The following is a 13,424-nucleotide window of genomic DNA, read 5'->3' as shown; positions in this document are numbered from 1 at the left end:
AGTCCCTGGTTCGATCCCCATTCACTCCTATATTTGCCATTTTCAGTAGTGAGCTGCTCTTTTTGTTAATATTATACAGTACACACATACATTTGGTTTGCATCTGTAACACAAGGTGTACATTTATAGGACTTGTAAATGTTTTTTTTTTAAAACTTTTATTCTCTCTAAATCACGATCATGATACATACTACCGCCCCCCCCAGGGATCTGACGCTGTTATTGTTCATTTGAAACGGAATAACTGGAGATGTGAGTGGTGTTTTGAGACAATGGAACTGGATATTCTCTCATCTGGAGGGATTAAAGCTGACACACAAACGCTGGTGAATCTGCCTTCTTTGTATCTCACCATCACTTGATTTTTTTTTTTATTCAGTTTTATTGAGTGTTCCTGCTCATGCTGAATTAGTGTGCACCTTATGGTGTATGATGTCAAAAAACAACAAAAAACACAGACGTAGGTATATATGATATTTGGAATTATTCATTTTATGACCTGTATAGTACATTTCGGAAAACTTTGTGGCACGGATGCAACATTATTCATATTCTTTCGCAGAACATCTTGCGGTTTGTAATCAGTGACTGCATGATTTTTTTCCCCGATCTTGCCAGTCCCCACAGGTTGCTGTATGCTGTTTCTTTTGTACTCCAGGACATGCAGATGATAGAATAGTACAGAGCAGTAACTTCAGCGCTATATGTAATCATCAAATTCAAATTTTAACTGTTCACACACATGCAAGGATCGTCTTTCCTACATTTACAACGTGTGTACCTGTTACAATGTACATGCTTCTCTCTATGCTGTGGTTTCTATTACACACCTGAAACAAAGAGACAATATATGTGAAAACATCATTGCACTAATGCAATATTATTTGAAAACGAACAGCGTCAGATCGGGTGTGGATTTATGCTGGCGCTATTACTGAAAGAAAAAAAAAGATCAACAGCACTGAATAAGCTCACGCGCTCTAACATCCACAGACGCTACCACCCCCCCCACCCCACCTCCCGATCTGACTCAAAGTAACAACGCAAGTACAGATGCAAACCAAGTGTGATCAAGAGTCCCTGGTTCGATCCCCACTCACTCCTATATTTGCCGTTTTCAGTAGTAAGCTGCTCTTTTTGTTAATATTATACGGTACACACATTCACTTGGTTTGCATCTGTACTTGCGCTGTTACTTAGAGTCAGATCAAGAGAGGGGGGGAATGTTAGAGCGCGTGAGCTTATTCAGTGCAGCAGGATCAACGCACATGATGATCTTTTTCTTTTTTCAGTACATGTGCCTTCCCTGTTTATTTATATATCCAGTGACTTTTCTGCCTGTCCGTCTCTCTGTTACACAGTGCTCTGTCTGTCTGTGTGTTATGGATCTTAAAAATAACAGTTATAAGGACACTTGTTCATGTTAATTGCAGTCTCAATTGTTAAAAAATATTTTAAAAGGAGCATTCCACATGAAAATATAACAAACTCATTAACTGACAGTGCATATCAATTTATAAATTTTATGTCCGTTTGAGGTTAAAAATAAAAACAAAAATAACACTTTCTCCTCAATGGGGAATTGAACTCAGATCTCTGAGGGACAGTAAGCCTACTGCGCTCTGAGACTGCAAATCTTATCGCTATGCCGCGGAAGCTGTTGTATTGGTCCTGAACCTTTTGTGAAAGTGTTTATTTGATGTTTGGACTTCATGCTTCACACATTCTATAGTTTATACCTACATTTTGTAACATTTATTACTAAAATATGAAAAAGTTTCTGTTTTACCAATGTGTTTACACAGATTACTGTAGAAACGGAACACACATGAAATGTGTGTGTTCCAAATAACGATCTATTATTCCCACTCTAAAACTCCACTTCACTCCCAGATAATCAATCAAGGCATGAGCTGGGAGATGCTCGTGCACGTTCTAATTCGGTGGGGGGATGGAATAGTCGGCTGCTTGCAGCTTGTTTTTATTGGCACATTTAGAGGACAGAGGACGCTGGCGGAGAGGTGCGAATGGGTTTCAGGTGGGCCGGATCTATGACTTTTTTCATAGACTCTGGTAATTCTAGCGTTAAGATCAGCCTTCTGTGAAAAGGCAATGGCAAAAGCAAGAGGGAAAATAGAAGAATTTCTGCGAATACCAAGTGGAGGCAAGGAAAAACGTTCTATTTGTTGGTTTAAACAGTGAAATAATCAACAAAAGGAAGATGATCGAGTGACATAGTGTGTTAGAGAAACTCGAAAGCTCACAGTCGCACAGTGCCCGAAATAAAAAAAGAAGTCACATATCAAAGTCGCCGTGAAAAGGTGAGTCGTAGCCCACCATCTGAGTGTCATATGAAAGCTTATTAGGGTACAGAGAAAAAAAAAAAAGGCACTCAGTGGGGAAAAAGCATGAAATGTCAACTTTAATCTCTAAATTTCCACTTTAATCACATAGTTTATTTTGTCATTTAAGTAGAACATCATAAACTTCATCTTAAAATCGTTTAATTTACTAGTTTCTCAGTCCCATCGTAACTAAAGTAGCACTTTAAATGCTTTGTTTTCTATTTGATCTTCTATGTGCTCTGTGTGTGTGAATCACTACGTGCTTCCGGGCTTTCTCTTCCTCTGACAGGACACAGAATCCATTACATTTGTGATATTAGAGCATGTATATGTGATATTGTTTTCATGATGATAGGAGTTAAAGCATGTTATTAAACATGGGAACAATTAAATACTTTATTGTAGCAGTATTGTTTCTTTCAAACGTACTAACCTCCAATTCCTGTCCTTAATTTTCTTTCTCCAAATACCCAATCGCCACACAATCAGCTCTGTAATAGACGTTAAGCCATCTGTAAGCTTAGAATGCCGATTCTTCAAAACTTTTAAGGAACATCGAAATATCTTCGTAGTACGTGTTTAATTATTCTATCCATCTATCCTTCCAGTGTCACGTCAGCACCAGCAAGAATACAGCGCGAGACAGGAACAATCTGTGAACGGAGCGCCAGCGGCTCGCTAGCGCTGCAGCACAGTGTAGTTAAAGTTTTATCTGTATAATATAATAAACCAATTTTGCTGCATTTCATCTTAAAAACTATATTATCATCATACGTAAATACGCACTTTATAAATTGGCGCAGGTTGTGCAATATTATAACTGTATCTCAAGTTTACAGTGAAGTAATTGTACTTTTAATTACAAACAGTTCTACAAGGAACACTTGATGGACTGATTGAGTGCGTTTATAGTTCTTGGGATGAAACTGTTTCTGAACTGCGAGGTCAGTACAGGAAAGGCCCTGAAGCATTTGTCATATGAGAGCAGTTCAACAGACAGCATGGCTGAGGCAGTGTGTGCTTGATGCTGTATACCGATAATTCTCTTTCTGATCAGCTGCTGTACAGCTGTGATTCACACTTAGATACAGCGATATAAATACTCCGAGTGGTACAGTGAGAGTAATATGGAAAAAGATGATCCGATGTGGCAACACTTAACGGGACCAGCTGAAAGAAGAAGGTGCAGTGAGAGTAACAACACTAAAGAAGTTATGGTATTTGGAATAGTTTGACCATTCTATGGACCATTATACTGTTACAGGTTAATTACAATCAGATGCCATAAACTAATAAACAATATGCGGTTAATTTCAGTATATTTATAAAGCCGCGTCAGGGATGTGGATCTAAAAAAGAAAGGGTAACCACACAGGAACAGTAGCACTGCTTTGACGCTGGGTGCTGCCAGTCTGCAAAACCAAGCGGAGAACTTGCGTACGACAGGGTATGAGCTACCGTGGAAATGTGTGTGGCTTTACGCCAAGTTTAGGTTTTATACATCGCAATTTCAATGTGGAAATGTTCTTACACAACATTTTTGTGCGTATGCACAGTTTATACATGAGGCCCCTGGAATATAGCAACTGCTTTATAGGTCCTCATCACATTGCCCCTCATTCTCAGCATTTGAAATTAAAAAATCACAATGACTGCTTCTAAACTCAAGTAAAAGTTAAGAGTTACCCAAGTGCATGAATTTTATACAGTGTGTGAAACCTACTGTAACTAACATTCTCACTGACAAGAACTTGACCACTGATAACTAAGCACCAGTTGTAAGTGCAATCCTAACTATTACTCTGCATATCTCTTGAACAATTAGGCTTTTTTTTTCTTAATGATCCAGTATGAAGGCACAATATACAAAAATGTCAACAAGATAGTATCTAAACGTTTTAGTGCATTTAGTCAAGATTACAGCAGTTTTTAAACAACTGTAAAGAATTTTACCTCTGTGTTGGTAACAGCGTTCTTGCAGAAGGAATCATAACACAGTCCATTAATTAAAGAAGTGAAGCTCCAGTTCCACCAGTCCTCAGTGCTGTTCAGCTCAGTGAATGGTTTCTTTGCATTTCTTTCAATTAAAAGAGTAAAGTTAAAATTCTCTGTTATTTGTCTTAGTCATAAATAAAGCTTTTCAGAAAAGTAGTATTTGGTAAGTGATTATTTGTCAAAATAGGAAAATGTGATTCTTCACGAGATCAAGACCTACATTATCTTATATAAATTAAACTAAAGGCTTAGAGTAAACACTCTTTTCCTATACAAGCTTCTGGCCTATATGCCTGCAACAGGGCATTGGATGGATGTGTGTTGTAAAAAACAGATTAGATTTTTACTTAACGTGATTTCCAGGTAACCTGTGATGTACCTTGTAACAGTGACTCTGACTACACTTCTGCTTGAAAATAAATTAAACTCATTCTCTAGCCTCTTCAATTTTTATTTAAAAAAAATCTAAAGAATGACTTGGACCATTTGTCAACCATCTAAACTAGAAAACATGGTAAGTATTAGAATATATAGTGTAAAAGTTTAATTTTTTTTCAATTTTAAATAAAAACACAACTTTTGTTTTAGTTTACATCAAATCCTCAATTCAATTTAATTCAAAATACTCTAATCAATTTTTGTTAACCCAGAATCCCTCAATCCAAATAATGCATTTCACATACTTCAATGCTCTTACCTTATGAAATTATGGTGAATTGCCCTATTTACAAGATTTTGATTGGTGGAAAATCTCCCATAAGTTATAAACAAGAGCAGCAGCAGCAGTAGAGTATGAAGTATAATCTCTCTGTTAAGGTACAATTAAGTAAAAAAATAGAATAAATTAAACTGTTTAAGGCTAAGAACACCTCAACATAAAGTTCATGGGTCCTAATGCATTTTGTTATTTACTCAATTACAAGTATTTAAAAAATACCAAGAGCTTACGGAGCTGTTGTGGCCCATCTAGTGTGGTGTTCACATCAGCGCTTAATGGAGCAGAAAGGACTAACTGTCCTGGCACTGCAGCCCATGCAAAAGAAAGCTGGTAACAGAAGCTATAGGTGGGGTTTAGTAGGCTCCATGTAACCAATGGGGCTAACAGGAGGGATCAGGGTAGGACGATAATCTCTGGGAAGCAGGGAAATAACAGAGAAGGAGATGCAGGTGTTGAGATTGGTACTGGTTCAGACAGTACATTCACTAAAATATAGAAAATATTAGCATGGCCACTGGCACAAGGACAACATGCAAAATTTTGAAAGAGCCTGTCTTTCTTGAAGACAAGCTATCCAAGGCAAGAAATACACTTGGCTAGCTTTACCAGAAACAGCAATCTGAGCCTACAGAATAAAATATTGCTTCACAACTTCTGTAAGCTGCTCCAGTATGGTATCATGCAGATAACTGGTATTTAATCAGTTGCAGAACTTTCAGATCAAATTGCTAAGACTTGCAATAAATACCCCATGGTATGTGGCAGATGACCTAATCCATCAAGACACCAAATCCTCAAAGATCCAAAACCTCGTTGTGGACATCTCTACCAAGTATTTCACACAGAGATAAAATAACCCAAACACCAAGCTACAAGCTTAAGCAGATGATGATATACAATAGTACTCGGCATAAAAAATACAGAATACCAAATGCAATACTAGATAACTACTTTAAAACCATCACTTCAAATATTCTCTTTAAAATAGTAGGCCTACTAAAAGAAATTTGCACTACCTAAGAAGACAACAATTCTGGAATTAGTCAAGACATATAACAATGCATTCTGAACCTTAAAGATGACTGAGATGAGAGAGAGATAAAGACAGACAGACAGACAGACAAAGGCACAGCATCAGCCCTCTATTTGCAAGGGAAGATTCAAGTCAAAGGGCTGAGACTGAGACAGGTGAAAAGAACTGTGCAAATTAAAGAAAAAGTTAAATTGGTATGCTGTGGGTCCAGAGAAAAATTGGTGGAAACAATTGCAATTAGTTATGGCATGTTTTAGGGGCAAAAAACAACTGATCCAGTTTAGTTAGGGTGTTCTCCAAGACCATAAAAATAAAGGAATAGAAGTTAAAGCTGTAAATACTTGGTGTATATCTGTTATTATCGTTATCTTATTAACATTTCATTGAATTTATTAAAAGCAAGCAACATTCCATACAAGCAAGCCAAACTTGACAAAACTAAGTTCGAATCAAATCAATCCCTACCCACGAGAAAGAGAGCTAGGCCAACAGACAGAGTAAAACTTTAGGAGTAGGGAGAGAGAGAGAGAAAAAAAAACGGGGGAAGAAAATCCTTTATGTTTATTCTAAAATGTTATTGATCAGATCCTGCCAGGTTTTAAAAAACTTTTGCACAGATTCTCTAAGTAAGAATTACATTTTTTCCAATTTCAAATAGTATATAACATCAGTTACCCACTGACTTAAAAGATGTGAGTTAGGAATCTTCCAGTTGAGCCAGATAAGTCTACGCGCTTATAGTGAAACAAAGGCAATAACTGTTTGTCCTTCTCCACTTTAAGCCCATCTAGGGAATACACCAAACACAGTGGATTAGGACTGATTTGGACACCAGGGCTGTCTGTAAGGCATTTAAAGATTTTGGTCCAGAATGATGTTAATTTGGTGCACACCCAAAACACATGGCTCAATGAGGCTGGAACTTGATTGCAATGGTCACAGGTTGGATTTTGCCCTGGAAACATTTTGGACAATTTTAAACAAGACAGATGTGCTCAATAAAAGACCTTAAGTTGAATAATTGTATGCTTTGCGCGTATGGAGCTGGAGTGAATTCTGGGAATTGCTGACTTCCATTTCTTTTCTGAAATGTTGAGTAAGAGATCCTTTTCTCACTGTACTCTAGGATCTTTAAAAGGGAGGGACTCTAGAATGTTTTTATATATTACAGAAATGCTATCTTAGTCCTCAAGACTGATCAATATTTCTTCCAGAATAGAATTTGGTGGGAGGTGAGGAAAATTGGGCAGATTTCGTTTAGCAAAGTTTCTAATTTGGATGTAGTTAAAGAATTGTATTGAATGGAAAGTTAAATTTGGAGTGTAATTGTTCATAGGATGCAAAGACATCATCTATGTACAAATCTGTAAGTGATTTAATTCCATATGTTTTCCAGACATTAAAAACTGTGTACGTTTGAGAGGGTGGGGAAAGGTGGTTATCGTGCAGTTGTGCCACAGATAAAAGCTTCTGTCTTGAAGTACTTCCTATATTGGTTCCACATTCTGAGTGAATGAAGCACAACTGGGTTGTTAGTTAGTATATTGGCAATGACTTGCATTTGCTGGAGTACAAAGAAAGTGATATAAAGAAGTACTGCATTATTTTATTTCTATTGTGGACCAAGCCTGTGTAAGTTCATCTGTTTGTGTCATGTCCACGTTTTTACAGCTTGTATATTTGCCGCCGAGTAATAAAACTGAAAGTTAGGTAGAGTCATGCCACCTTCTGCCTTAGGTCTTTGAAGGGTCACCCTTTGGATGTGTGAATGTTTTGGATTCCAAATAAATGAGGTTCTGATTGAATCTAACTTCTTAAAAAATAATTTATTGATGTATATTGAAATGCTTTGAAAAAGAAAAAGAAGCTTAGGAAGGATATTAATCTTGACAGTGTTCAATTTTTCCAGCTAAAGTGAGATGCAATCTATGCAAGTCTTGCTTAAGTTTTTCAATTCAGACAACAGAAGTTTGTTGATAAAGAGCTTCATGTTTACTTGTGATGTTTACCCCCAGGTATTTAAACTATCTACGATGATAAAAGTTAACACTAGAATTACCAGAGCCAACGAAAAAACTCATATATCCGGCCCACCTTAAATCGCTTCTTAAAACCTTTCTCACCTCTCCGCCAGCGTCTTTTGTCATCTAAATGTACTGATAAAGACAAGCTGCCAGCAGCTGGCTATTCCATCCCCCCCAACGACTTAGAACGTAAACAGGCTTTTCCCAGCTCTTGCCTTGATTGATTATCTGGGAGTGAAGTGGAGTTTTAGAGTAGAAATAATAGATTGTTATTTGAAACACACGCATTTCATATGTGTTGCATTTCTACAGTAATCTGTGTAAACACATTGTTAAAACAGAAACGTGTTATATATTCTAGTAGCAATTGACAAAATGTAGGCATAAACTATATAATGTATGAAGCCTGAAGTCCAAATATCAAAGAAACACTTTCACAAAAGGTACAAAAAAAAGCCACCGCCAAAAAAACCCGCCTTAGTGTGAGACATTGATATGAATTAACTATCACTGCTTCCGTGGCGTAACAGTATCAGTCGCTGACTGGGAATCAGAAGGTCATGAGTTCGATCCTACACAACTACCATTTGAGAAGTGTTCTTATTTTCACTATTTTAGAATAAAAAGATACATTTGATTTCAGTCTGTAACAGCTGGTGTAATTTATGATATTTGTAAAGGTTAGCTTTATTTTTTTAAAATTCACTTTTCATTGTCTCAGTCGCGTTCAGGATCCATCCCTACCGCCCCCCACCTGACACTGCGGTTTTTACATAAAGACGCGCTATAGTTCTGCAGTGCATCACGATACATACGACCGCGTGTTTTTTCCCCCAGTATTGCCAGTCCCCACGTGTTGCTGTTTCTTTTGTACTCCAGGACATGCAGAGGAAAGCATAGTAAAGAGCAGTAACTTCAGCGCTATATGCAATCATCAGACACTCCCCATCTGATGCTGTTTTCACATAAAGACGTGCTAAAGCTCTGCAGTGTACTTGTGACTGCATTGTCGTACCAATGCTTGCGAACTGAAGTGTCTGCCTGCACTTTTCGTGGCATTATACGTGTATTTTTTGAGCATGCCCATGTAGCTCAAACACAGGAACATATGTTGATGTAAAAGTATAACAAAACAAGTGCACTTTTATTCAAGACTATAACCGAAGAAAAAAGAAAGCAAGTTACAGTAGGCGGTTGATATGACAGCTTGCGTGGTGGAATGCTAAGAACTGCTGATTTCCATTCTGTGCTATATAACTTAACATTTGAATCTGATGATTGCATATAGCGCTGTCTTGTTTAGTGTGCGCAAGAACATGCAGGTGGCCAGTTGCTGAGTGCTACAACGCACATTTTAAAAAAAGAAAGAGACAAATATATGTGACGTTTTGAAGAAATCATTTTATGATGCGAATAGTACCAATCAGAAAACGTCGAAGTAATGCAATATTATTTGAAAACGAACAGCGTCAGGTTGGGTGTGAAGTTATACTGGCTCTGTTTGAGTCAGATCAGAAGCTGAATAAGCTGAAAAAGCTCCTGTTCTGACTCTAAGTAAAAAAGCATGAATTAATCAACAGAAATAACCGCGATTGACATTTTAAAGTTAACGATTTACAGTGCATACCAATTTATAAATTCAATGTCCGTCTGAGGAAAAAAAAAACACTTTCTTCAAAGCTGGGAATCGAACTCGCGTCTCTGTGGCACAGTAAGGCAGTGGTGCTCCAAGTCAGCAAACCGTCCTTATAGCTTATTTTTTTCAAGATCCATAACACACAGACAGACAGAGCACTGCGTAATACAGAGACAGACAGGCAGAGATATACAAACAAACAGGGAAGGCACATGTACTGAAAGAAAAAGCACTGAATAAGCTCACCCGCTCTAACATCACCCCTCCCCCCGATCTGACTCTCTAAGTAACAGCGCAAGTACAGACACAAATCAAGTGCATGTGTGTACTGTATAATATTAACAAAAAGAGCAGCTTACTACTGAAAACGGCAAATATAGGAGTGAGTGGGGATCGAACCAGTACTCTTGATTACACTTGGTTTGCGTCTGTACTTGCGCTGTTACTTAGAGAGCCAGATCGGGGGAGGGGTGATGTTAGAGCGGGTGAGCTCATTCAGTGCTGCAGAAACAATGCACATGTTGATTTTTTTTTTCTTTCAGTACATGTGCCTTCCCTGTTTGTTTGTATATCTCTGCCTGTCTGTCTCTGTATTACGCAGTGCTCTGTCTGTCTGTGTGTTATGGATCTTGAAAAAAATAACTTACAAGGACAGTTGTTCATGTTAATTGCAGTCTCAATTGTTAAAAAAATATTTTAAAAGGAGCATCCCACATGAAAATATAACGATCTCATTAACTGACAGTGCATACCAATTTACAAATTTTATGTCCGTTTGAGGTTAAAAACAAAAAAAAGAAGTAACACTTTATCCCCAGCGGGGAATTGAACTCATGTTTGTGAGGCAGAGAAAAGCTACTCAGTCTGAGAAGCAAATCTTAGCGCGCTACGCCATGGAAACTGTTATATGGTGTGTGAAGCTTTTGTGGAAGTGTTTATTTGATCTTAGGAACTCGGGCTTTACACATTCTACATTTTGTAACATTTATTACTAAAATATGAAAAAGTTTCTGTTTTAGCAATGTGTTTACACAGATTACTGAAGAAACGGAACACGCATGAAATGCATGTATTCCAAATAGCAATCTATTATTTCTATTCTAAAACTCCAGCAGTTCAGTCACTCCCAGATTGACAAGCCATGAGCTGGGAAAACTTAGTGAACTATCTGCGACGGTGGGGGATGGAATAGCCGGCTGCTCGCTGTTCCTCTTAATCGGCACATTTAGAAGACAAAAGAGAGGTGAGAACGGTTTTAAGGTGGGCCGGATCTACGAGTTTTTTCGTAGACTCTGGTAATTCTAGTGTTAAGGTGGCCAATCTAATATTGTATGCTAGAGAGTTCACTGGAAAGAGCACACTTTTATTCAAATTCATTTTGAATCCAGAAATCTTTTGAAATTCAGCTTGTGCTGTTAGGACTGCAGGCACAGTATTTTTTGGATCTGATATATAGTACCATATCATCTGAATATAGTGATATTTTCTGTTCAAGTCCTTCTCTGATAATCCCCTTTATCTCATAAGCATTTTGAAAGTGAACTGCCAGTGGCTCGATAGCGATTGGAAATAGCAGTGGTGGCAGGGGGCGTCCTTGTCTAGTACCACGTTGTGGTTTGAAGTAGTCTGAAATAATGTTGTTAATACAAACTGTAGTTTCTGAATTGGTATAGAGTAGTTTAATCTATGCACATATGTTCGGGCCAAACCCAAATTTCTCCAGTGTGGTGAAAAGGTAGTCCCATTCAACTGTATCAAATGTCTTTTCTGCATCCAACAATAATATCTCCAGGATGTTAGACTTTGTGGGAGAATATATTACATTAAACAAGTGTTGAAGATTGGAAGGTAAGTGTCTGCATTTAATAAATCCAGTTTGGTGTTGTGATATTACTGAAGGAAGCACTTTCTCAATCCTTCTAGCTAAAACTTTGGGGAGTATGTTAACATCACTATTCAGAAGCGAGATTGATCTATATGATGCACATTGCAATAAGTCCTTATTTTGCTTAGAAAAGATGGTAATTAATGCTTGGTGAAAAGCTTGAGGTAGAATATTATTGCCTCTAGCTTCTGTAAATGTTGCTAATAAAAGGGGAGCTAACTTAATTGAGATTTTTTTATAAAATTCGGCAGGGTAGCCATCAGGGCCTGCTGCTTTCCCACTCTGAAGTGAGTTTATAGCATCTAGTAATTCTGAGAGTGCCAGAAGTGTATCCAATTCCTCTGCACTGAAAGTATCTAGTTGTGGTATCTGTAATGCATCCAAAAATGCATTAGGTTGTGTCTTGTGTTGGTAATTACTGGTGCTGGTAATTACTGGTATTGCATTGCGAATGTCCTGCTTATTTGTTGAGCTAAGATCTTATTAGCCTTCTCTCTGTGTTCATAGTAATGAAGTCGTGATTTAAAAATGAGTTGTTCTGCTTCTTTTAATGTCAAGAGATTTAGTCCTGAATGTAAAGCCTGTCTATTCCTATGAAGTGCCTCATTTAGACACCTGGCATGTTCTTGATCTATTCTGGTAATTTCACTGATTAGCTCTGATGCCTTCTTGTTTTCTGATTTATTTTTGTAGGAAAGATATGAAATAATCTGTCCTCTTAAGAAAGCCTTCAGAGTTTCCCAGAGCATTCCTGCAGAGACCTCTGATGATGTATTTGTCTCTTAACACTAGAATTACCAGAGCCTACGAAAAAACTCGTAAATCCGTCCCACCTTAAATCGCGTCTTAAAGCCATTTGCACATCTCCGCCAGAGTCTTTTGTCATCTAAATGTGATGATAAACAAAAGCTACTAGCAGCCAGCTATTCCATCCCCCCACCGACTTAGAATGAACTCCTAGCTCATGCCTTGATTTGATTATTTGGGATTGAAGTGGAGTTTTATAGTGGAAATAATTCGAGCGTTATTTGGAATACACGCATTTCATGTGTGTTCCGTTTCTACAGTATAGTAGGCTGTGCAAACACATTTTTAAAACAGAAACGTTTTTCATATTCTAATAGTAAATGACAAAATGTAGGCATAAACTATATAACGTATGAAGCCTGAAGTCCATATATCAAAGAAACACTTTCACAAAAGGTACAAATAAGAGAACACGTGCGCTTTTCTTCAAAAATATAACTGCACAAAAAAAAAAAGCCGCGTTAGCATGCCACATTGACACTCTTACTACAACTGCCGCGGTGGCGTAATGGTATCAGCTCCTGACTGGGGATCAGAGGGTGGCGAGTTCGATCCCGCACGGCTCCACTTTGAGAAGTAACCTGCTCTTATTCTTACAATTTTAGAATAACAACATAAATTTCATTTCAGTCTGTAACAGCCGGTGTAACTTATGATACTGGTAAAGGTTAGCTTTTTTTTTTTTTTTTTTTTTTAATTCACTTTTCATTTTCGCAGTCGATGCATACTAACGCCCCCCCCCCCCCAAAAGGGTTCTGACACATAAACGCTGGCGAAGCTGCCTTCCTTTGTATCTCACCGTCACTTGATTTTCTTTTTATTCAGTGTTATTGAGTGTTCCTGCCAGTCCCCACATGTTGCTGTATGCTGTTTCTTTTGTACTCCAGGACATGCAGAGGAGAGAATGATTTCACATTATTTATGCTGTTTTCACATAAAGACTGCAGTATACTCGTGACTGCATTCTCGTACCAATGCACT

The 13,424-nt window shown here is 37.8% G+C and overlaps 2 protein-coding genes across 2 annotated transcripts in view; one reads left to right on the top strand and one right to left on the bottom strand.

Annotated features, from left to right (window-relative positions):
- abcb8 (ATP-binding cassette, sub-family B (MDR/TAP), member 8) overlaps positions 1-12,649 on the top strand; it is an 842,402-nt gene extending 829,753 nt beyond the window's left edge. The window contains exon 17 of the transcript XR_007935257.1: positions 12,636-12,649. The gene's annotated coding sequence lies outside the window, so the exon portion shown is untranslated. The remainder of the gene's footprint in view (positions 1-12,635) is intronic.
- LOC114643494 (polycystic kidney disease protein 1-like 1) overlaps positions 1-13,424 on the bottom strand; it is a 246,384-nt gene that overhangs the window by 89,818 nt on the left and 143,142 nt on the right. Inside the window, exons 20-21 of the mRNA XM_051928890.1 lie at positions 5,038-5,148; positions 4,299-4,422 (exon numbers count right to left, since the gene is read on the bottom strand). Coding sequence (XP_051784850.1) covers positions 4,299-4,422; positions 5,038-5,148 — 235 coding nt within the window. The remainder of the gene's footprint in view (positions 1-4,298; positions 4,423-5,037; positions 5,149-13,424) is intronic.

The sequence above is a fragment of the Erpetoichthys calabaricus genome, chromosome 6 (genome assembly GCF_900747795.2).
Source record: "Erpetoichthys calabaricus chromosome 6, fErpCal1.3, whole genome shotgun sequence".
NCBI lineage: Eukaryota > Metazoa > Chordata > Cladistia > Polypteriformes > Polypteridae > Erpetoichthys > Erpetoichthys calabaricus.
This window is presented reverse-complemented; position numbering and strand designations above follow the sequence as displayed.